Raw genomic sequence first — 26,115 nt, forward strand, 5'->3', positions numbered from 1 at the left:
ATCAGTTGACCAGAATGGTGATTGTAAAACACTTAGGCAAATGATTGTTTGGCAGGATTTTTGTACATTTGGGCAACGATATCTCAAGAGCCACTCAAAGCATTTTGGGAGTCCCAAAGACACTGCTTGAATAACCCTGTCCCTGTTAGCCAGGCCCCAGCTGTGCATAGTGGACTCTGCCCTTACAGCCCAATATTGCTCCCATATTCAGTAATCTGAATCTATGGCTGTTCCTGCTGAATTGTGCTTAGTACAGGGGAATCCCTATGTGCCATAGTTTTATGGTATCTCTCTGTACAGGCTATGAGCATAAAACTATGGCACATAGGGATTCCCCTGTACTAAGCACAATTCAGCAGGAACAGCCCCCTATGTGCCATAGTTTTATGGTATCTCTCTGTACAGGCTATGAGCAAACTTAGGGGGCTGTTCCTGCTGAATTGTGCTTAATACAGGGGAATCCCTATGTGCCATAGTTTTATGGTATCTCTTTGTACAGGCTATGAGCAAACTTAGGGGGCTGTTCCTGCTGAATTGTGCTTAGTACAGGGGAATCCCTATGCTGCCATAGTTTTATGGTATCTCTCTGTACAGGCTATGAACTTAGGGGGCTGTTCCTGCTGAATTGTGCTTAATACAGGGGAATCCCTATGTGCCAAAGTTTTATGGTATCTCTTTGTACAGGCTATGAGCAAACTTAGGGGGCTGTTCCTGCTGAATTGTGCTTAGTACAGGGGAATCCCTATGCTGCCATAGTTTTATGGTATCTCTCTGTACAGGCTATGAGCAAACTTAGGGGGCTGTTCCTGCTGAATTGTGCTTAATACAGGGCAATCCCTATGTGCCATAGTTTTATGGTATCTCTTTGTACAGGCTATGAGCAAACTTAGGGGGCTGTTCCTGCTGAATTGTGCTTAGTACAGGGGAATCCCTATGTTGCTATAGTTTTATGGTATCTCTCTGTACAGGCTATGAGCAAACTTAGGGGGCTGTTCCTGCTGAATTGTGCTTAGTACAGGGGAATCCCTATGCTGCCATAGTTTTATAACACAACAGGAGGCTTTTGGGAGCAGGTTAAGGGAGGTGGTTAAGACAGTGGTTGCAAAGACAAGGCTACATCTTTATAGAATTCTATAGTGGGAGAAGAACAATACTTATATATTATGCCCAATTAACTGCTAAGGCAAAATAAAAACATGAAGGTGTGGTTACCCTCTTAAAGGGAAACTATCCCCCCAGAATGAATACGTAACAGACAGTTTATATTATGTCAAGTGGCCTATTAAAGAATCTCCCCAAACTGGAATATATATATCAGTAAATATTGCCCTTTTACATCCTTTCCCTTGAGCCGCCATTTAGTGATGGGCTGTGTGCTCCCTCAGAGATCAGCTGACAGGAAGTGATGCAGCTCTAACTGTAACAGGAAGTAGTGTGGGAGCAAACGGCAGAACTCTGCCCATTCATTGGCTGATGGGGCCTAGCATGTATGTGTGTCTTGGCTTGTTTGTGTGCACTGTGACTCCTATGATCCCAGGGGGGTGGCCCTTAGTACATAAAATGGCAGTTTCCTATTTAGGATTACCCAATGGCACATACAACTAAATAAGTATATTTATATGAAAATGGTTTATTTAGATGCAGCAGGGTTTTACATATGAGCTGTTTATGCAGTATATTTTTATAGAGACCTACATTGTTTGGGGGTATAGTTTCCCTTTAAAAGCTAAAATATCCAAAAGAGAACTGAAAAATGTTCTCTTTGAAGGAGACAAAACACACAGAGCCGCCGCTCTGTCAACAGACCGTAATAATGGCGGAGCGGCTGATTTAGGCGCCAACCTAAGCCGAAAGGGCGCGTGTCTTGGTCGATAAAACAACTTATCAACTGTCCCACCAGGTGCCATAAATAAGATTTGTTTTAGGAACTCCGAGAATGACAATCCCGTTATACCCCGCCGTGTCAGCGCAGGGGGCGGCCATATTGGCGCCTTAACGATCCCTTAAGACTTTTGTTCCAGAACAGTCAGTGCGTTGCCTTGAAAGTCGCAATAAAGAGAGAAATGGCTCTCACTTAGCAGATATCCGTCTCTCTGCCTTCACCAGATACTGATGACCCCCCCTATAAATCCAGGCGCCGTAGAACGGCCCAATCGCTGGTTTTTATGGCGGGTCAGCGCGGCCGCTCTGAGGATTAAATTGTTATTTTATGGCCGCCATTGTCTGGATGTGTCGTATTTGGGGCTATTTTAGTTTATGTTACAGGCACATAAAACTCAAGAGGCCCCCGGTCCCTTTCCGCCGCTCTGATTGGAATTAGATAAGACTTGCTGTAAAAATTAACTATATTGGCAGCGGGATCCTAAGATTTTACAGGCCCCAGCAATAAGGAGAGGGAACGCGGCTCTATCCTGCGGCACCGGCTGCGCGGCGTCTGGCTGCCGTATGCCACAATGTATAAACCATTTATCTGCTGAAGTCTGGGAAGGGCAGGCCGGGGTAATAGAGGTCACTGGGGGGGGGGGGGGGGGCAGTCACGTTTAATTGTACGTATAATGCAATGGATCCCAATTCATTTATAGAAAAAGGAACTGGGACAGGTATGGGATCCCTTATCCGGAAACCCGTTAAGCTCCAAATTACAGAAAGGCCATCTCCCATAGACTCCATTTTAATCAAATAATTCAGAATTTTAAAATGGATTTCTTTTTTCTCTGTAATAATAAAACAGTACCTGAACTTGATCCCAAATAAGATATAATTACCCCTTATTGGGGGCAGAACAGCCCTATTGGGTTTATTTAATGGTTAAATGATTCCCTTTTCTCTGTAATAATAAAACAGTACCTGTACTTGATCCCAACTAAGATATAATTACCCCTTATTGGGGGCAGAACAGCCCTATTGGGTTTATTTCATGGTTAAATGATTCCCTTTTCTCTGTAATAATAAAACAGTACCTGTACTTGATCCCAACTAGGATATAATTACCCCTTATTGAGGGCAGAACAGCCTTATTGGGTTTATTTAATGGTTAAATGATTCCCTTTTCTCTGTAATAATAAAACAGTACCTGTACTTGATCCCAACTAAGATATAATTACCCCTTATTGGGGCAGAACAGCCCTATTGGGTTTATTTAATGGTTAAATGATTCCCTTTTCTCTGTAATAATAAAACAGTACCTGTACTTGATCCCAACTAAGATATAATTACCCCTTATTGGGGCAGAACAGCCCTATTGGGTTTATTTAATGGTTAAATGATTCCCTTTTCTCTGTAATAATAAAACAGTACCTGTACTTGATCCCAACTAAGATATAATTACCCCTTATTGGGGCAGAACAGCCCTATTGGGTTTATTTAATGGTTAAATGATTCCCTTTTCTCTGTAATAATAAAACAGTACCTGTACTTGATCCCAACTAAGATATAATTACCCCTTATTGGGGGCAGAACAGCCCTATTGGGTTTAATTAATGGTTTATTGATTTTTTAGTTGACTTGGTATGGAGATCCAAATTACGGGTCTTTCTACCCAGCAGCTCATCAGTAAGATGGAGATTTAGGGCCACAGGAGTGGTACCTTCCGAGGGGGTAGCTGGTTGTGAAATCAATTCTCAGAGGCTGAAAATGACACGGCTGGAGAAAAGCCAAGCAGAAAAACATGTATTAAACAATATATTGATGTCACATGCACTCTAGTGGAGCCACAATGGCCCCTTTAGGGTTTGCAACTTCATAATGTCCTGCCCGAAGAAGATACATTTTCCTCTTATTTTGCCCTTATTTGATAGTAAAAAGAGTTCATATAGGCAACGAGGTTTCATTTAGGGAGTGGGGGGTAGGGGGTTATAGCTTATTGTGTGCCCAGAACATTCCTTCTCTGTATATTTGTATTTATACATATGGGAGGGGGTGCCATAGTGTTTCCCTTAGACAGTACAGTATGGGGGTACAGCTTATTGTGTGCCCAGAACATTCCTTCTCTGTATATTTGTATTTATACATATGGGTAGGGGGTGCCATAGTGTTTCCTTTAGACAGTACAGTATGGGGGTACAGCTTATTGTGTGCCCAGAACATTCCCTCTCTGTATATTTGTATTTATACATATGGGTAGGGGGTGCCATAGTGTTTCCCTTAGACAGTACAGTATGGGGGTACAGCTTATTGTGTGCCCAGAACATTCCTTCTCTGTATATTTGTATTTATACATATGGGAAGGAGGTGCCATAGTGTTTCCCTTAGACAGTACAGTATGGGGGTACAGCTTATTGTGTGCCCAGAACATTCCTTCTCTGTATATTTGTATTTATACATATGGGTAGGAGGTGCCATAGTGTTTCCCTTAGACAGTACAGTATGGGGGTACAGCTTATTGTGTGCCCAGAACATTCCTTCTCTGTATATTTGTATTTATACATATGGGTAGGAGGTGCCATAGTGTTTCCCTTAGACAGTACAGTATGGGGGTACAGCTTATTGTGTGCCCAGAACATTTCTTCTCTGTATATTTGTATTTATACATATGGGTAGGGGGTGCCATATTGTTTCCCTTAGACAGTACAGTATGGGGGTACAGCTTATTGTGTGCCCAGAACATTCCTTCTCTGTATATTTGTATTTATACATATGGGTAGGGGGTGCCATAGTGTTTCCCTTAGACAGTACAGTATGGGGGTACAGCTTATTGTGTGCCCAGAACATTCCTTCTCTGTATATTTGTATTTATACATATGGGTAGGAGATGGAGCAACTGATGCCAGAGATGGTAAAGCTACACAATAAGATTTACCCTTATACTGTACTGTCTAAGGGAAACACTATAGCACCTCCTACCCATATGTATAAATACAAATATACAGAGAAGGAATGTTCTGGGCACACAATAAGCTGTACCCCCATACTGTACTGCCTAAGGGAAACACTATGGCACCTCCTACCCATATGTATAAATACAAATATACAGAGAAGGAATGTTCTGGGCACACAATAAGATTTACCCTTATACAGGTATAGGACCCGTTATCCAGAATACTCGGGACCAAGGGTATTCCGGATAAGGGGTCTTTCCATAATTTGGATCTCAACACCTTAAGTCTACTAAAAAATCAATAAAACATTAATTAAACCCAATAGGATTGTTTTGCATCCAATAAGGATTATTTATATCTTAGTTGGGATCATTTCCAAGGTACCGTTTTATTTCTACATAGAAAAAGGAAATCAGTTTTACAATTCTGAATTATTTGATTATAATGGAGTCTATGGGAGACGGGCTTTCCGTAATTCGGAGCTTTCTGGATAATGGGTTTCCGGATAAGGGGTCCGATACCTGTACTGTACTGTCTAAGGGAAACACTATAGCACCTCCTACCCATATGTATAAATAAAAATATACAGAGAAGGAATGTTCTGGGCACACAATAAGCTGTACCCCCATACTGTACTGTCTAAGGGAAACACTATGGCACCTCCTACCCATATGTATAAATACAAATATACAGAGAAGGAATGTTCTGGGCACACAATAAGCTATACCCTCATACTGTACTGTCTAAGACAAACACTATGGCACCCCCTACCCATATGTATAAATACAAATATACAGAGAAGGAATGTTCTGGGCACACAATAAGCTGTACCCCCATACTGTACTGTCTAAGGGAAACACTATGGCACCCCCTCCCATATGTATAAATACAAATATACAGAGAAGGAATGTTCTGGGCACACAATAAGCTGTACCCCCATACTGTACTGTCTAAGGGAAACACTATGGCACCTCCTACCCATATGTATAAATACAAATATACAGAGAAGGAATGTTCTGGGCACACAATAAGCTGTACCCCCATACTGTACTGTCTAAGGGAAACACTATGGCACCTCCTACCCATATGTATAAATACAAATATACAGAGAAGGAATGTTCTGGGCACACAATAAGCTGTACCCCCATACTGTACTGTCTAAGGGAAACACTATGGCACCTCCTACCCATATGTATAAATACAAATATACAGAGAAGGAATGTTCTGGGCACACAATAAGCTGTACCCCCATACTGTACTGTCTAAGGGAAACACTATGGCACCTCCTACCCATATGTATAAATACAAATATACAGAGAAGGAATGTTCTGGGCACACAATAAGCTGTACCCCCATACTGTACTGTCTAAGGGAAACACTATGGCACCCCCTACCCATATGTATAAATACAAATATACAGAGAAGAAATGTAAGGCACAGAAGTATAATGTGCAGGTATATAGATGATTATTTATTTATGAGTGTGAATGGGAGAATGGGATAAGGAATATACAGGAACATCTGTATAAAAGTCCTCTTATACCCCCTATGCCTTCTATACCCCCCATGCCTCCTATACCGACCACGCCTCCTATACCCCCCATGCTTCCTATACCCCCCAATGCCTCCTATACCCTTATGCCTCCTATACCCCCCACGCTTCCTATACCCCCCACGCTTCCTATACCCCTATGCCTCCTATACCCCTATGCCTCCTATACTCCCCACCCCTCCTATACCCCCCACCCCTCCTATACCCCCCACCCCTCCTATACCCCCCACGCCTCCTATACTCCCCACCCCTCCTATACCCCTATGCCTCCTATACTCCCCACCCCTCATATACCCCCCACGCCTCCTATACTCCCCACCCCTCCTATACCGCCCACGCCTCCTATACTCCCCACCCCTCCTATACCCCCACGCCTCATATACTCCCACCCCTCCTATACCCCCACGCCTCATATACTCCCCACCCCTCCTATACCCCCACGCCTCTTATACTCTCCACGCCTCCTATACCCCCCACCCCTCCTATACTCCCCACCCCTCCTATACCCCCCACCCCTCCTATACCCCCCACCCCTCCTATACCCCCCACCCCTCCTATACTCCCCACCCCTCCTATACCCCCACGCCTCTTATACTCCCCACGCCTCCTATACCCCCCACCCCTCCTATACTCCCCACCCCTCCTATACCCCCCACCCCTCCTATACCCCCCACCCCTCCTATACCCCCCACCCCTCCTATACCCCCCACCCCTCCTATACCCCCCACGCCTCCTATACACCGTGCTGGGGGCAAAAGGGGGAATAAATAGGAAAGGCAGACGTGACAAACGTGCAGAAGAGTTTAACAGCTGCAGCTGTGTTTCTCTAAACAGCTCTCCTGTATGTAAACACATTAACGCCGCATAAACACCTTGATTTAATGGAGGAGAAACAGAACATGCGCCGAGTGTTGGTGGCATTTACTATTCAGAAAAATATCCTGTTTCTCACAACACAGAACTCACTGAAATGTGATTAAATATATATATATATTATATATAGATACCATGGGAGCCTTTTTCTTCCCCTGAGGGTCTAATGATAACTGTATAGAAGACACAAGCATGATGGTAGCTCCTCAAAGCATACAGTACAAACAGATATATAGGAAAGTAACATGTGACTCTAAGATGTATGTAATTTAGGCAAAGTGAAATGCGTTGGGGGCTGCTTGCTGCTCCCTCCATAATGCGCATATAGGATTCTACTTCTAAGTATCCTTCAGATGATTAATAAATGCATTTATTCAATACTAATATAGGGACGGTGAGTTCCGCAGCACTCGGCTCCGAGATGTGAGGGCCCATTAGGGTAATGTCTGCCTCCCACTGCTATTGTTTGATTTGAACCGTCAGGCAGGGCAGATACCGGATTCCCATTATGCGCCATTTAGCCGACTTATTTATCATTCCTTGTTTATCTGCTGTGAAAGTCGGGTTAATGCGATGCACAGAGACGCCCGACGCCTGCCGAGGACTAACATGAGCACGGGGGCAAATTGCTGCCGGAGACATTACAAAGTCTAAATGGCAGGGAGGCTGCTGGGGAAGATCTCTCACAGAGCCAGTGATGCTGCCCGACTGAGCGGAAGGACATGTTCCACCACATCATCGGGGGCTTCAATCAAACGGGTCGCAATCCTGAGATGCAAATGAACACGGAGCGAGGGGGGAACCTTGAGATACCTGGAATCCTTTGCTTTCAGAGGAAAACAGAGAGCAGTGCTTGGACTCTCTAAGGTGGCCGTACGCTGGCTGAGGGCCAAACAGATAGATACCATACAAAGGTCCATAAACAGTAAATACACTTTCTATTGTTCCCTTTGTTTTGGACTGGAATGTCTGGAAAAGGAGAAAATGAAGAGGAGCTACAGCTGCCCCATCTGCTGGCAAACCATACACTGGCCAACACAGTGCATTGGGCAGATCACATTTATAAACCAACCCAACTGATGTCCATGGTAGGACCATCTACCCAACATGCACATACTAAACCCAGTACAATTTACCAGCGTTTATATAGACAGCTTGAAGGTCAAATCTGGTTGATCTGAATGGAAGGCCAACAATAGGATCATACCAGATTCCCATAAGAGACAGTCAATGTGGCCCTGATTAAATAGAGATTGGTCATAAATGGAGATAGCTTAGATTTTGGACAGATAGGGCCCTACCAACTTGGCAAACAAAAGGCGTATAGGGACCCCTGAGCCATGGCCCCCAGCTTAAAGAAGGTAGATATAAGCTGCCAGCCTTTAACTAGTTCTATAGCAAAACTTCATAAGGTCCTTCTGCTAGATCAATGGTTACCAGCCTGTGGACGGGAGATGCCTGCAGGCTTTATACTTATTGGTCCAGCCCATTCACAGAATAGCAGCATTCTAGCCTTTGTCACTCAACACATGCAATAGCTTTTTACAAAAATCCAGTGGCACATTATGAAGCTGAATTATGTAAAAGACGATTTATTTAACCCCAAACCTTACAATGATAGGACAAGTTTTGGACCTACCCATTGTATCCCTCAACCTCACAGGGTCAAAACTTTGCCCTACCATTGCATCACTCAACTTTACATGGTCAATACATTGTCCCATCACTGTACCACTCAACTTTACATGGTCAATACATTGTCCCATCACTGTACCACTCAACTTTACATGGTCAAAACATTGTCCCATCACTGTACCACTCAACTTTACATGGTCAATACATTGTCCCATCACTGTACCACTCAACTTTACATGGTCAAAACATTGTCCCATCACTGTACCACTCAAGTTTACATGGTCAATACATTGTCCCATCACTGTACCACTCAACTTTACATGGTCAATACATTGTCCAATCACTGTACCACTCAACTTTACATGGTCAATACACTGTCCCATCACTGTACCACTCAACTTTACATGGTCAATACATTGTCCCATCACTGTACCACTCAACTTTACATGGTTAATACATTGTCCCATCACTGTACCACTCATTTTTTTATGGTTAATACATTGTCCCATCACTGTACCACTCTACTTTACATGGTCAATACATTGTCCCATCACTGTACCACTCAACTTTACATGGTTAATACATTGTCCCATCACTGTACCACTCATTTTTATATGGTTAATACATTGTCCCATCACTGTACCGCTCAACTTTACATGGTTAATACATTGTCCCATCACTGTACCACTCATTTTTTTATGGTTAATACATTGTCCCATCACTGTACCACTCTACTTTACATGGTCAATACATTGTCCCATCACTGTACCACTCAACTTTACATGGTTAATACATTGTCCCATCACTGTACCACTCATTTTTATATGGTTAATACATTGTCCCATCACTGTACCACTCTACTTTACATGGTCAATACATTGTCCCATCACTGTACCACTCAACTTTACATGGTTAATACATTGTCCCATCACTGTACCACTCATTTTTTTATGGTTAATACATTGTCCCATCACTGTACCACTCTACTTTACATGGTCAATACATTGTCCCATCACTGTACCACTCAACTTTACATGGTTAATACATTGTCCCATCACTGTACCACTCATTTTTATATGGTTAATACATTGTCCCATCACTGTACCACTCAACTTCGTATCACTAAAGTTCCCAAGTTTGAAATGTTACTTTATCATTGTATTACTCACATTCACAGGGTTAGAACATTGCTCTAACTTTGTATTACTCAAGTTCATAGGATCAAAACACTGCCCTGTCTGTTGTACCACTCAACTTCTAGGAGTTGAAACGTTGCCCTATCATTGTACCACCCAACTTCTAGGAGCTGAAACGTTGCCCTATCATTGCACCACTCAACTTGAAAGAGCTGAAACATTGCCCTATCATTGTATTACTCAACTTGAAATAGTTGAAATGTTGCTCCATCATTGTATTACTCAAATTTATAGTCGAAAGCTTCCTCTATCATTGTACCACTTAACTCCTAGGAGTTGAAACGTTGCCCTATCACTGAATTACTCAATTTCATAGGGTCAAACTTTGGCCTTTTATTGTATCACTCAACTTGAAGGAGCTGAAACGTTGCCCTATCATTGTATTACTCAAATTCATAGGGTTGAACCTTTGCCCTATCATTGCATCACTCAATTTCACAGAAAGCCCACGGGTTCATGGGTAACATGGCAGAATCCGGAAGCAATATGAAATAGTTCTCACCTCCAGTATACCAGCACAGCTAGGAGGAGGATTAGGCACACGAATGTTAAAGCTGAAACCACGACCAGCGGTATGATCCATTCCATCTTCCCAGGATGGGGCCACATAGCCATACTGGAGTTAATCTGGGGGTCTGTAAGGCAAAATACCGATGAACACAATTAAACGTAGCTGGGAGAAAACATTAACCATAATATGACACTGTTGTTATAAAGGCACATTAACACAGAGAAAACCTGTACAAGAGGCTTGTCTTAAAAACACATTTAGACAACAATTCAACTGTACACAGGGACACTTCCATTAGAGAAGAGACATGTCTGACTGCAAGTGGAGCCCGAGACATATCCCTTTCACACATCTACAGACATCAGAACCTTCTGGAGCCATTGTCTGTGCAACTCATTCCCAATAGCTTCATTCACAAACTCTTACCTGTGAGATAGAGCGTGTGTGAGCGTAGTAATGGTGCTAGGTGCTCATGATCCTCCACCTCAACAGTTTGCCCACTGTAAACCTGTCACCCTACTATACCTGCTATGCCACAGCCCCAGTCCCTTCCCAGAGGCTATTATCCCCCCACTGCTACTATAGGCACCATCTCTCCCTACTATACCTGCTATCCCACAGCCCCAGTCTCTTCCCAGAGGCTATTATCCCCCCACTGCTACTATAGGCACCATCTCTCCCTACTATACCTGCTATCCCACAGCTCCAGTCCCTTCCCAGAGGCTATTATCCCCCCACTGCTACTATAGGCACCATCTCTCCCTACTATACCTGCTATCCCACAGCCCCAGTCCCTTCCCAGAGGCTATTATCCCCCACTGCTACTATAGGCACCATCTCTCCCTACTATACCTGCTATCCCACAGCCCCAGTCCCTTCCCAGAGGCTATTATTCCCCCCACTGCTACTATAGGCACCATCTCTCCCTACTATACCTGCTATCCCACAGCCCCAGTCCCTTCCCAGAGGCTATTATCCCCCACTGCTACTATAGGCACCATCTCTCCCTACTATACCTGCTATCCCACAGCTCCAGTCCCTTCCCAGAGGCTATTATCCCCCCACTGCTACTATAGGCACCATCTCTCCCTACTATACCTGCTATCCCACAGCCCCAGTCCCTTCACAGAGGCTATTATCCCCCCACTGCTACTATAGGCACCATCTCTCCCTACTATACCTGATATCCCACAGCCCCAGTCCCTTCCCAGAGGCTATTATCCCCCCACTGCTACTATAGGCACCATCTCTCCCTACTATACCTGCTATCCCACAGCCCCAGTCCCTTCCCAGAGGCTATTATCCCACTGCTACTATAGGCACCATCTCTCCCTACTATACCTGCTATCCCACAGCCCCAGTCCCTTCCCAGAGGCTATTATCCCCCACTGCTACTATAGGCACCATCTCTCCCTACTATACCTGCTATCCCACAGCCCCAGTCCCTTCCCAGAGGCTATTATCCCCCCACTGTTACTATAGGTACCATCTCTCCCTACTATACCTGCTATCCCACAGCCCCAGTCCCTTCCCAGAGGCTATTATCCCCCCACTGCTACTATAGGCACCATCTCTCCCTACTATACCTGCTATCCCACAGCCCCAGTCCCTTCCCAGAGGCTATTATCCCCCCCACTGCTACTATAGGCACCATCTCTCCCTACTATACCTGCTATCCCACAGCCCCAGTCCCTTCCCAGAGGCTATTATCCCCCCACTGCTACTATAGGCACCATCTCTCCCTACTATACCTGCTATCCAACAGCCACAGTCCCTTCCCAGAGGCTATTATTCCCCCACTGCTACTATAGGCACCATCTCTCCCTACTATACCTGCTATCCCACAGCCCCAGTCCCTTCCCAGAGGCTATTATCCCCCCACTGCTACTATAGGCACCATCTCTCCCTACTATTTTAGACACTGCTTCGATAGGTGCTGCGCCAAGTAGTGAAGGCCTCAGAGCGGTACCCTCAGGAGGGGGAAGCAAATAAAGGCAGCTCCATTATGAGATGCCACACAACAAGGTTCCAGAAATGTAAAGAAAATATCAAACTGCAAAAACAACGGTTATTTGAGATAAGAGAAACCAGTGAGCAGAAGACAAGATAAAGACAGAGCTGTCAGCACAGTAAGGAGATCGGGGCCAGCTATGAACTCCTCCAGACAAGTGGCCTTATGAAAGCTTCTCTTGCAGTTGCCCTGATCCTTACAGAGGCGTAGGGCTAGTTGGGGCTACAGGTCAGGCTGAAACAGAAGAAAACACTGAGAAGGGATGTACAGTAATAAGTAATACTCATATTGAATATGTATCCTAAATAGCTTAAAAACTATTCATGAAATGTATTAAATACAGAATAGAGCTGGGCACAATATGACAGTTTGTAATATCAGTCCTGAGCATATATTCCTTGTTGCATAATTGTTAATTCTACTACAGGTATGGGATCCGTTATCTGGAAACCCGTTCAGAATGTTCAGAAAAACCATCTCCCATAGACTCCATTATAAGCAAATAATAAAATTAAAAGTGATATCCTTTTTCTCTGTAATAATAAAACAGTACCTGTACTTGATCCCAACTAAGATATAATTACCCCTTATTGGGGGCAGAACAGCCCTATTGGGTTTATTTAATGGTTAAATGATTCCCTTTTCTCTGTAATAATAAAACAGTACCTGTACTTGATCCCAACTAAGATATAATTACCCCTTATTGGGGCAGAACAGCCCTATTGGGTTTATTTCATGGTTAAATGATTCCCTTTTCTCTGTAATAATAAAACAGTACCTGTACTTGATCCCAACTAAGATATAATTACCCCTTATTGGGGGCAGAACAGCCCTATTGGGTTTATTTAATGGTTAAATGATTCCCTTTTCTCTGTAATAATAAAACAGTACCTGTACTTGATCCCAACTAAGATATAATTACCCCTTATTGGGGCAGAACAACCCTATTGGGTTTATTTCATGGTTAAATGATTCCCTTTTCTCTGTAATAATAAAACAGTACCTGTACTTGATCCCAACTAAGATATAATTACCCCTTATTGGGGCAGAACAGCCCTATTGGGTTTATTTCATGGTTAAATGATTCCCTTTTCTCTGTAATAATAAAACAGTACCTGTACTTGATCCCAACTAAGATATAATTACCCCTTATTGGGGCAGAACAGCCCTATTGGGTTTATTTAATGGTTAAATGATTCCCTTTTCTCTGTAATAATTCATTTTTTGTAATCTTAATTTTTTATGGTTATTCAGTTATTTAGCTTTATGCTCATCAGCTCTCCAGCAGCCACCTGCTTGGGTCTTATTTACCCTAGCAACCAGGCAATGGTTAAAACGAGAGAAGGGAATATGAATAGTAGAGGGCCTGCCTAGAAAGATAAGTAATAAAAAGTAACAATAATAATACATTTGTAGCCTCACAGAGCAATGGTTTCTGGCTGCCGGGGTCAGTGACCCCCATTTGAAAGCTGCAATGAATCGGAAGAAGGTGGAAAACAATTAAAAAACTATAAAAGATAAATAATGAAAACCAATTGCAAAGTTGCTAGGAATAGGTCATTCTATAACATACTAAGAGTTAACTTAAAGGTGAACCAACCCTTTACTTCAGCCTTCTGGTGTTTACATTAAGAATGCTTTTTCATTTCATGATATTAGCAGTTTTACACTGCCAATAACCATGAATGTGCAAAAGGAGCAGATTTTGGTGGGTATATTTCCCATTTTAGAAATGGAAAGGCTATTTTTCATTATGAAAGGACCCAGGGAGGGCTGCCTGTGCCATGAAGGATATTTCCTTAGTAAGGACTAGATGAGCCCGAGCCCAGTATTGGTATCATATTAGAACATGGGCGAGATACACGGGCAGCAAACAGTAGTAAAGAGGTAGGAGGAATATAAATAAGGAAATTAAGATGCCAGAAGGCGCCTGTTGCACTCGTTACACTAATTGTGTGGGTCGCAGGTAGCCCAGGGCTGGCATTTAATAGCCGCAGAAGCCAAGCCCCGAGCCCCGTACGTGTGTAACTCTGTATACAGAACATTCTCCCTTTACAAATAATTTGCTCTTGCCGTCGCCTAATGGAAATGTTCGGCCCTGACTTCCATCAGAATCTGCCAATTTATCTATTTGCTCTGGACAGGAATCACCTCGGTACGAGAGCGCGACCCCTCCCAAATGAAATGTAATGTACTTTTATCATTAACGGCGACAGACTCATTCTTCCCTTACAGCCGGAGATGGCGGCGGCAGCACCGGGGCGGCCAAGGTGGGAATGAGAAGCCGCGTCTCTCTGCTTCTCCGGGAAATGGGTTTGTTGGAGGATGCTGGGAGATGTAGTTTAACAGTATATGGAGCAGTTGGTTTAATATGTTGTTAGACAAGTAAATCAAGTCATTTATAAACACTGGGCAAATTTACACCCGGGCAGTAACCCATAGCAACCAATCAGGTTTTATCTTTTCCCTGCCAGCTGCAGGTTGAGCCCTCATCCGATTGGTTGCTATGGGTTACTGCCCAGTTACAAATTTGCCCAGTGTTTATAAATGAGCCAAATGTCTATTGTAGGATACAGGAGGGGGCTAAACTGGGCCAATTATAATCTACAACGGCAGGTAACAAACACTGGGCAAATGTGCAGCTGGGCAGGAACCCATAGCAACCAATCAGTGGTTATCTTTTTTCTGCCAGTTGCATGTTGAGCCCTGAAACCAGTCATCTGATTGGTTGCATGGGGTTTTCCTGCTAAAAATCATTTAGATATTGAATAAACCCAATAGGGCTGTTCTGCCCCCAATAAGGGGTAATTATATCTTAGTTGGGATCAAGTACAGGTACTGTTTTATTATTACAGAGAAAAGGGTATCATTTAACCATGAAATAAACCCAATAGGGCTGTTCTGCCCCCAATAAGGGGTAATTATATCTTAGTTGGGATCAAGTACAGGTACTGTTTTATTATTACAGAGAAAAGGGTATCATTTAACCATGAAATAAACCCAATAGGGCTGTTCTGCCCCAATAAGGGGTAATTATATCTTAGTTGGGATCAAGTACAGGTACTGTTTTATTATTACAGAGAAAAGGGAATCATTTAACCATTAAATAAACCCAATAGGGCTGTTCTGCCCCCAATAAGGGGTAATTATATCTTAGTTGGGATCAAGTACAGGTACTGTTTTATTATTACAGAGAAAAGGGAATCATTTAACCATTAAATAAACCCAATAGGGCTGTTCTGCCCCAATAAGGGGTAATTATATCTTAGTTGGGATCAAGTACAGGTACTGTTTTATTATTACAGAGAAAAGGGAATCATTTAACCATTAAATAAACCCAATAGGGCTGTTCTGCCCCCAATAAGGGGTAATTATATCTTAGTTGGGATCAAGTACAGGTACTGTTTTATTATTACAGAGAAAAGGGAATCATTTAACCATTAAATAAACCCAATAGGGCTGTTCTGCCCCCAATAAGGGGTAATTATATCTTAGTTGGGATCAAGTACAGGTACTGTTTTATTATTACAGAGAAAAGGGAATCATTTAACCATTAAATAAACCCAATAGGGCTGTTCTGCCCCAATAAGGGGTAATTATATCTTAGTTGGGATCAAGTACAGGTACTGTTTTATTATTACAGAGAAAAGGGAATCATTTAACCATGAAATAAACCCAATAGGGCTGTTCTGCCCCAATAAGGGGTAATTATATCTTAGTTGGGATCAAGTACAGGTACTGTTTTATTATTACAGAGAAAAGGGAATCATTTAACCATTAAATAAACCCAATAGGGCTGTTCTGCCCCCAATAAGGGGTAATTATATCTTAGTTGGGATCAACCATGGAGTCTCTGGGAGACAGGCTTTCCGTAATTCGTAACTTTCCGGATAATGGATCCCCAGAAAGAGTGAATGTTTGGGGGTGTCCATACGGAGGGACAGTATAGGAGCACAACGTGGATTCTCCCTTTGCCGAATCCATCCCAGCATGCCTCTTTGTGCAGCCGTACCAGTTCCATAATAATTAGTATGTACATGAGAGCGGCTCTTAATAACGAATTCATCTAAATACTCCGAGCCGATTGAATAAACAGAGTCAGGTGTTACAATCCCAGCAAAGAAAATCATTTGAAAAAAAAAGCAATTTACAGACTTGCAGTCGGCAGAGGAAAAGAGGGAAAAAAATGATATTAAAAGCTAATAAAACACATTTTATGAGAGAGGCCGCGTGTAGAATGAGCTAATAATTAAGTCACTTGTTTATAAAAAAAAAAAAAGGCAAAAACATGAAATTTAGATGCGTTTCTTATTCCTGATTTGCGTTCGCCCCGTGAGCGCGCAGAACTGATCAACCGGGGTAAGTGTTTGTAAAAGGATTAGGGGAAAAGATTAACATTTTGCAGCTCAGTCAAAAACATAATCTCTCCGACTGCTCGGTGTATTTAGCATCGATCCCTTGCAGCTCGGGGGGACAATCCCATGAAGTTTGTATGTTCTCCTGATACCCGGTGGCTGGGGGTTATGGGTACCATGTTATCCTAGGGAGGAGTCAGTCAGTTAATGCTGGGGGTCACTGTCAGTTAATGCTGGGGGTCACTGTCAGTTAATGCTGGGGGTCACTGTGCCATTGTACACTGGGGGTCACTGTCGTTTTACGCTGGGGGTCACTGTGCCGTTTCATGCTGAGGGTCACTGTGCCGTTTCATGCTGGGGGTCACTGTGCCGTTTCATGCTGGGTGTCACTGTGCCGTTTCATGCTGGGGGTCACCGTGCCGTTTCATGCTGGGGGTCACCGTGCCGTTTCATGCTGGGGGTCACCGTGCCGTTTCATGCTGGGGGGTCACCGTGTCGTTTCATGCTGGGGGTCACCGTGTCGTTTCATGCTGGGGGTCACCGTGTCGTTTCATGCTGGGGGTCACCGTGTCGTTTCATGCTGGGGGTCACCGTGTCGTTTCATGCTGGGGGTCACCGTGTCGTTTCATGCTGGGGGTCACTGTCGTTCATGCTGGGGGTCACTGTCGTTTCATGCTGGGGGTCACCGTGTCGTTTCATGCTGGGGGTCACTGTCGTTTCATGCTGGGGGTCACTGTGGTTTTATGCTGGGGGTCACTGTGTCGTTTCATGCTGGGGGTCACCGTGTCGTTTCATGCTGGGGGTCACCGTGTCGTTTCATGCTGGGGCGTCACTGTGTCGTTTCATGCTGGGGGTCACTGTCGTTTCATGCTGGGGGTCACTGTCGTTTCATGCTGGGGGTCACTGTCGTTTCATGCTGGGGGTCACTGTCGTATCATGCTGGGGGTCACCCTGTTGTTTCATGCTGGGGGTTACTGTGCCGTTTCGTGCTGGGGGTCACTGCGTCGTATCATAATGGGGGTCACTGTCAGTTAATGCTGGGAGTCACTGGTGCTCATTTATTAACACTGGGCAAATTAGCACCTGGACAGTAACCCATAGCAACCAATCAATTATGAGCTTTTCCAGTCAGCTGCAGGTAGAACAATGAAAACAAACACCTAATTGGTTGCCATAGGTAACTGCCCAGGTGCTAATTTGCCCAGTGTTTATAAATGAGCCCCAAGCATCAGTTAATGCCGAGAGTCACAGTCAACTAATAACGTATAATCTATTTTGTGTTTCCCATACTAATAATACACAAATAATTGGAAATTTCACATTTTGCATGAAAAAGAGTATTTTTTATTAAGAAACAACACATCTAATTTAAATGAATATTTACAGCTATTTCGTACAATATATGAAATATAATGGTAATATTAAAGGTTTGTTGGCAAAATGAATATTACACCAAAACACAATATTGTTTCAGAAACCCAGAACTGTGTTTAGGTGGGTCCTAACAGCGCCATGGCTCCGCCCTCTGAACAAGTTCTAGGGAGGAGGAGTCAGGGCAATGGGAGGGGCAGACAGAAAATCAATATGGCAACCATTGTATTATATATGGGCCCACTACAGGAGCTCAGGGGCCACAGATTGGGCTGGTAAATAAGGAGCAGTCATGGCAGGAGAGGTTCTAAAGTACTCACTGCTCTTCTGAGCAATTAAAGGGGATATATACCCACCAACTTCATGTAAAACCGTGCTCTTCTGAGCAATTCAAGGGGAAAAATGCCCACCAACACACCTTAATGTCCAATTGTGCTCTTCTGAGCAATTCAAGGGGAAAAATGCCCACCAACACACCTTAATGTCCAATTGTGCTCTTCTGAGCAATTCAAGGGGAAATATGCCCACCAACACACCTTAATGTCCAATTGTGCTCTTCTGAGCAATTCAAGGGGAAATATGCCCACCAACACACCTGAATGTCCAATTGTGCTCTTCTGAGCAATTCAAGGGGAAATATGCCCACCAACACACCTTAATGTCCAATTGTGCTCTTCTGAGCAATTCAAGGGGAAATATGCCCACCAACACACCTTAATGTCCAATTGTGCTCTTCTGAGCAATTCAAGGGGAAATATGCCCACCAACACACCTGAACGTCTAATTGTGCTCTTATGAGCAATTAAAGGGGAAATACACCTAGTAACACACCATAATTTGGGCTCTACTAAACACTTTTGCAATTGACATTTTCATGAACGTGCAACAGGAACGCCTGTTACCTACATTACCTATATTATATGAAGAGTTCATTTTTTTGGTGCGTTTCCCCTTTAATGTGGGTTTATCTATTGTGTATTTATGGGAGAAAACTGGGAAACATAAAATAACGCAAACTCACAATGTCAACAAATGCCAATACTTGAAATACTTGAATATGAAGTGCCTAGAAAACTGCAGATAAAAGATTAAAAGGGAACTAAACCACTACCACGAAAAGAAAACACTCCGCCATAACTACCTGGGCAAGCACTTGTCATAAGGGCAAACCATTTGTTTGTAGAAAGGGGCAAAAGGCCTTGAAATTGCCCCCACTCAATGGGATCCAAAGAAGCAAGAAAATGCTTGGGCGACAAAATGCCTTATAATAACTTTCTCTCTTTTGCCTCAGTTCCCCTTTATTCCAATAACAGGGAGACATCTTTCCACACCAGCTGTCGAGCAACTGCAACTCTCACCCTCTGCAGACGGCTGGCAGGGGATGCTGGGAGTTGTAGTAGGACAATAGCGGTAACAAATGCAAATGGGACATCCTGGGCAAGAAGCTTCAGGTCTATTAAAAGCAGGAGGTTTGTAGATTGTAAGCTCTTTTGGGCAGGGCTCCCTTCCCCTCCTGTATCGGTTACTGATTGCTTTATATGTTACTACTTGTAGAGTGTAAGCTCTTTTGGGCAGGGCTCTCTTCCCCTCCTGTATCGGTTACTGATTGCTTTATATGTTACTCCTTGTAGATTGTAAGCTCTTTTGGGCAGGGCTCCCTTCCCCTCCTGTATCGGTTACTGATTGCTTTATATGTTACTCCTTGTAGAGTGTAAGCTCTTTTGGGCAGGGCTCCCTTCCCCTCCTGTATCGGTTACTGATTGCTTTATATGTTACTCCTTGTAGAGTGTAAGCTCTTTTGGGCAGGGCCCTCTTCCCCTCCTGTATCGGTTACTGATTGCTTTATATGTTACTCCTTGTAGAGTGTAAGCTCTTTTGGGCAGGGCTCTCTTCACCTCTTGTATCGGTTATTGATTGCTTTATATGTTACTCCTTGTAGAGTGTAAGCTCTTTTGGGCAGGGCTCCCTTCCCCTCTTGTATCGGTTACTGATTGCTTTATATGTTACTCCTTGTAGAGTGTAAGCTCTTTTGGGCAGGGCTCCCTTCCCCTCTTGTATCGGTTACTGATTGCTTTATATGTTACTCCTTGTAGAGTGTAAGCTCTTTTGGGCAGGGCTCTCTTCCCCTCTTGTATCGGTTACTGATTGCTTTATATGTTACTCTGTATGTCCAATGTATGTAACCCACTTATTGTACAGCGCTGCGGGGTATGTTGGCGCTTTATAAATAAATGTTAATAATAATAATAAATCACATTTCTCTCTGTTTCAGGGAATGCTTTGCAGTCTGGCTCCACCCTGCCCTCTACAGGCCACAAAGCAAACTCCTTTTCAGTCATACAGTATATATTAAATGGTCCCTATCCTTCATAGGGATCGTCTTAATCAGCCACAAATACAGAATATTAACATGGTTATGGCCAGAAATGGAATATTGTATATATCCTATTGATGAAGAGCCCTGTATATAGCCTGAAGCTTTATTGCAGAACTTGTGATCTGAACTACAACTCCCATCATTCCAAGCAACCTTATTCACTTATAAGTCATTCTTTCCTATGAGAAGTTCAAAAAAACTTCAAAATTGATAATTATACACTCACAGGTAAAGGGCTATATCTTTGTGGGGGGGTGGGGGGGGGGCAGATAATACTCCTGAGCCCACAGCCATCCACAGGGGGTTAAAAAAAGAATTAAGGATGTCACCTACCGACTTGTACGGCAACACTGCGACACATTCCAGGCTTACTAAGAGATTCTTTTTGAATTAAGGCTTAAGTTACCCTTTAATTTTTAGACTGGTCATCCCAAAGAAAGAACTGGGTGGGGTGCCGATTTACTGGAGTCCATACATGGTATAGGAAACCTCCCTGGGGAAAGAGATCCTAGGCCCCGTATGATTTACGTTGCCTTTACAGCGTAATAAACATAAACCAAACCCAATAAATAAGGTTTATTGTCCATTTAGATGACGGAAAGACATTTAAAGCAACACATTAAAGGGAAGAGCGTTTCCGAGATCAGTGAATGGCGTTATGTAGCCTATAACAACCAATTAGCGCTTTGCTTTCATTAACCGGACTCGAAGAGTAACTGCCAGCTGGTTGCTATGGGTTACCCCCATCACATCAGTTAACACACAAATCCCACAGGGAACAAACTCGTTTTCCTACTCGTCTTCTGTGCTGCCTGTGCTCTCAGGCAAAAGAAATCCATTATAAAGAAGGGAATAAGGTAGAGGGGCTGAACCATTACTCTCCCCCCTGGGGCACAAAAGATTCATTTCCTACATGTACCGATTAGCAATATTTTATTAATACATTTTACATCGTTTTTCGTTAAAAGAAGCAAAAAAACATATATTTCCAGGAAAAAAAAAAAAAAATCTCTATGGACACCTAGGTAGGTGGTATATAACTCTCTTTACACCTGAAAATTAAATATACTTTTATATATAATATCACTTCCCCCCCACCCCCCATTCATTGTATATAAATATATATATATATATATATATATATATATATATTATATATATATATATATATATTGAGGCTTGATCCCAGGTTCTTAGAAGCATTTTCCTGCTGATTGTCAGAAGCCTCCCCATTGGCATTTACTAGGGAAGGGGGGCGGGTGGGGCATTTACTGGGGGAAGGGGGGGTCATTTACTGGGGGAAGGGGGGGGTCATTTACTGGGGGAAGGGGGGGCATTTACTGGGGGAAGGGGGGGTGGGGGGGTCATTTACTGGGGGAAGGGGGGGTGGGGGGTCATTTACTGGGGGAAGGGGGGTGGGGGGTCATTTACTGGGGGAAGGGGGGACGGGGGGGTCATTTACTGGGGGAAGGGGGGGTGGGGGGTCATTTACTGGGGAAGGGGGGGTCATTTACTGGGGGAAGGGGGGGGGCATTTACTGGGGGAAGGGGGGGCAGAAGCCTCCCCATTGGCATTTACTGGGGGGGAGGCATTTACTGGGGGAAGGGGGGTGGGTGGGGCATTTACTGGGGGAAGAGGGGGGGCATTTACTGGGGGAAGGGGGGGCAGAAGCCTCCCCATTGGCATTTACTGGGGGGGAGGCATTTACTGGGGGAAGGGGGGTGGGTGGGGCATTTACTGGGGGAAGGGGGGGGGCAGAAGCCTCCCCATTGGCATTTACTGGGGGAAGGGAGGGTGGGGGTGCATTTACATTTACTGGGGGAGGGTGCGGGATGGAAAGATAGCGGGGGGTTAAACATATTCAACACCAAAAAGAATTACAGTAGTCGCTCTAGTCACTTTTACATCTATATCATAAATAGATACACTTTTGACCAAACCCCGCCCCCTCCACTTTTTTTTTTGCTCCATGTGTGTATTTATTACAAAAAAAATCCCCCCCCCCCCCCATCTCGCTCATCCCATGGTTTTGACAGTTCTCCATCCATCTGGGTTAGTGTGGGAAAAACTCCCTATAAGCAAATACATGGGGGGTGTTAGCGAGAGCGGAAAAACAATAGAAACTCCCGGGGAGGAGGACAGAAGGTCACATCTCAACAGGTTAAATTAATGAGCGGACGAGGAAAAATGTTAAAAAGGAGAAACGAAAAAGAAAAGTAGACAGTAAAGTATCAAAGTCATTTTTTTTTACATTGTTTCTTTCCCAAAAATGCTTTTTTTTTAAGTCCTAAAGTCAATAGAGTTATGGCAGACAGGACATCTCAGAGAGAATGCAGGAGGCCTGCAGATCATAGAGCAAGTCACCAACCTGGGTTAACGGTGAAGAATCTGATGTCCACTTCTGTGTCACCTTCACTGTACTCTTTTGACCTTGATCTGTGCATTGTGGTGGTCAGATCTACATAATAGTCTTCTATGGAGGTCACAGCGGGGTGTGATGGGCCGGCGGTGGCCCCAGGCGTACTCGGCTTAGTTTCCTGGGGTTCTATTAAAGAAGTGTTTCCATTTTGCCGCGGATCAGTTATAGTCTCATTGGCACCGGCCTCTGCTACTTTATCGGTGGAGACTGCAGTTGGGGTGGACTCGGTGTGGTTTTGGACCTCTGAAGAACGTGTTGAAGAACTTTTCTCCTTCTTCTCAGACTCTTTCTCGCCCTCCTCGTCCTGGTCCCGGTCGCCCTCTTCTCCCTCATTATTTTCATTCTTTTCTCCTTCTTCTGCTCCTTCCTTGCTTTTGTTGGGGGAAGCATCACTGTCTGAGCCTGTGGACGGCAAAGGTTCAGTGGTGGAGACAACAGGTTTGGCCGCCTGCTTACTAGTAGAAGAAACAGTAGTAGGAAGGCGCGTTGGCCACACAGTGCTAGGAAAGGAAGGCAAACCACCACCGCTAAAGCCAAGACCCGCAAGCAAAGTACTGGTCACCACGGAAGCCACAGTCGCTTGACTCCCGCTAGAAGAAGGGCCCATCCCAGTTGCCATGGAAACAAAAGAAAAGGGAATGCCTGAAGAAGTCCACGTAGATGATCCAGAACTGATTGGTGCCATGTCGGCGGAGGAGGCAGGAGAAACAGTAGGCTTGAAGAGATCACCAAGGGGGGAGAAAGAGAAAAGAGAGAAGAAAGTGTCAGTATAATACCTGATATTGGACCTTCAACAACTGCTCTCAGTATTTTTCTCTTGTGAGTCTGCCCAACTTTCCCTCTCTGTGTTACGTTGGGAGAGAAAAGAAAATAATGTCTAGCCAGGGGGTTCAAAATAAAATGGCACCTTGAGGCACTAATGACCTTAGCCATTCGGTGGTCAGTCAGTGGTGTAAAGCCTATCCAACAAGCGTCCCAGACTCACTTTTTGTAAGTCCATAACAGCACTGGGTGGGGCAAGTGACCTCAAATGCCTCCTACAGAAAAGCAATTGGTAAGGGGCCAGGCACCCACTCCGTTTAGAAGAAATGGTTGATACATACAGGAAGGAATTTTTTCCCCTCTGGAGCAAATCAGAGAGGCTTCAGATGGGGTTTTTGCCTTCCTCTGGATCAACTAGTAGTTAGGCAGGTTATATATAGGCATTATGGTTGAACGTGATGGACGTACGTCTTTTTTCAACCCAACTTACTATGTTACTATGTAAGGGGCACTAAAGCTGTCATCCCTTGAGACCCCAGCAAGAGATGGGACCTACAGATTCAAACCCACTTTGACACGGTTGTGGCACCCTCAAACCTCTCTTCCAACACCAAGGACAGTGGTGTTTTCCCACTAGGGGAGCGATGACCCTCCTATAGGCCAAGGTGTTGCACTCCTGGTTACAGAAGGATGGCACGGATAGAACTGCCTTATGGTGGGAACGGGGGCGTAACTACAGAGGAAGCAGACCCTGTGGTTTCAGGGGGGCCCAGAAGTGCAGGCTGCCCAATGAGGCCCTCATTGGAGTGAAACGGTCAACGTTTAGGGGGCAATAAATTGAGTTACACCACTGGGTAGGATGCTGATTTAAGCATGGAGAAGGCCTGGACTTGAAAGGGACTCAATTTGCCCGTGCCAACTCCATGCTGGATCCACGTTAGCCAATGATTTAGATGCTTCTCAACCAGACCTTTAATCCACCGCTGGAAACTGCTCAACTGCTTTGTGTATAGGGACCTTAGTGTTCCTGCGTTTGCCCCCCGTCCTTTATAAATGATATTAGAGCAGGACTACATCTCCCAGCATCCTGTTAGAGCTGGTTTTAACAACAGAAAAAAGGCATTTTGTGCATACAAAACCTTACATAAAGCCTTTGGCTCTATGCTCTCCCCAAGTGGGGTACACCAAAGGATCATGGGTAAAAAAAGGCACATTTCATTTTTTTCCCCATTTAACTCATTACTAAGCTGGGCCATTTGTACTCTGCTTGCAGTAATATATCATGGAATAGGCTGCGGGAAAGGGAAAGGAACATATTCCCCCCCCCCCCCAATCACCAAACCCGTACAAAAACGGTCGCCCTATGGAAATGGTTAAAATGACAGCGGTTTGTGGGGCACTGGGATCCAAGGCCTGTTGAAAACATAATTCAGCAGTAAGGCCTTTGTCTGGCAGTGAATTCTGGGAATTGCAGTTCAACTACACAGGGCAGGCATCAATGATAGCCAATTAGTTCATTTCAGTAAATGTAAATCCTGAGCGAACCTTTACAATCTTTCAAAATTTTATTTACAGACTTGGCCACCGGAGGTCCCCATTGTGTCATCGCCCAGTGCCGGCAGCCGCACAGTTTAACCATACGGGGGAAAAAAAAATTGGCACCGACAGAGAAATCCGGATTTCCTTAATACATTCAATACATTTCCTGCGGACGCAAAGGGGAAGCGCTGATTCAGACTCCAGAAGTTAAACCGTTATTATTATTACGGAGTTCGGGGAGGAACAGTTACACTGAGCGGAATTGGCAGGCGAGGGGATCATTAATGCCGTTGTTTTATTTAGTCTCATCCCAACCTTTGGCTCGTTGGTAGACGACGGGAATTGCTTCTCAGCCTGACCCAAATGGTACCAGCCCTGGCAGAATTGTGCTCTCTATTGTGACATCGCTGCATGGTCCAATCGGAAATGCTAGGGGGTAAATCTACTCTGTAACCTAGCAACAATGTGCAGCGCTGTTACTGAATACAGATGTATGTATGTATATCTTTATTTATAAAGCGCTACAGTAGATCATGTACCTTTATTAGGATGGATATAGGGTAACTCCCAAATTGTCAAACCGGTGCTGTCTCTCATAGCCAGTGAAGAACAGCGCCCCCTACCAGCTTGGGATTGTACTGGAGATAAAATATTGGGCTTTGAAATTATTGAATAAGTACCTCTCAGGGAATGGGGT

At 44.1% G+C, this 26,115-nt stretch overlaps 1 protein-coding gene across 3 annotated transcripts in view; it reads right to left on the reverse strand.

The window, feature by feature from the left end:
• Positions 1-26,115, reverse strand: part of ptprg (protein tyrosine phosphatase, receptor type G) — a 357,095-nt gene that overhangs the window by 57,400 nt on the left and 273,580 nt on the right. Inside the window, exons 12-14 of one of the 3 annotated variants that reach the window (XM_031901245.1) lie at positions 23,760-23,832; positions 23,067-23,519; positions 10,576-10,708 (exon numbers count right to left, since the gene is read on the reverse strand). In XM_031901245.1, coding sequence (XP_031757105.1) covers positions 10,576-10,708; positions 23,067-23,519; positions 23,760-23,832 — 659 coding nt within the window. Of the gene's footprint in view, positions 1-10,575; positions 10,709-23,066; positions 23,833-23,893; positions 23,961-26,115 lie in introns of all 3 variants that reach the window. The other 2 variants (XM_031901246.1, XM_031901244.1) reach the window with 2 other exon arrangements.

The sequence above is a fragment of the Xenopus tropicalis genome, chromosome 4 (genome assembly GCF_000004195.4).
Source record: "Xenopus tropicalis strain Nigerian chromosome 4, UCB_Xtro_10.0, whole genome shotgun sequence".
NCBI classification, from domain to species: domain Eukaryota; kingdom Metazoa; phylum Chordata; class Amphibia; order Anura; family Pipidae; genus Xenopus; species Xenopus tropicalis.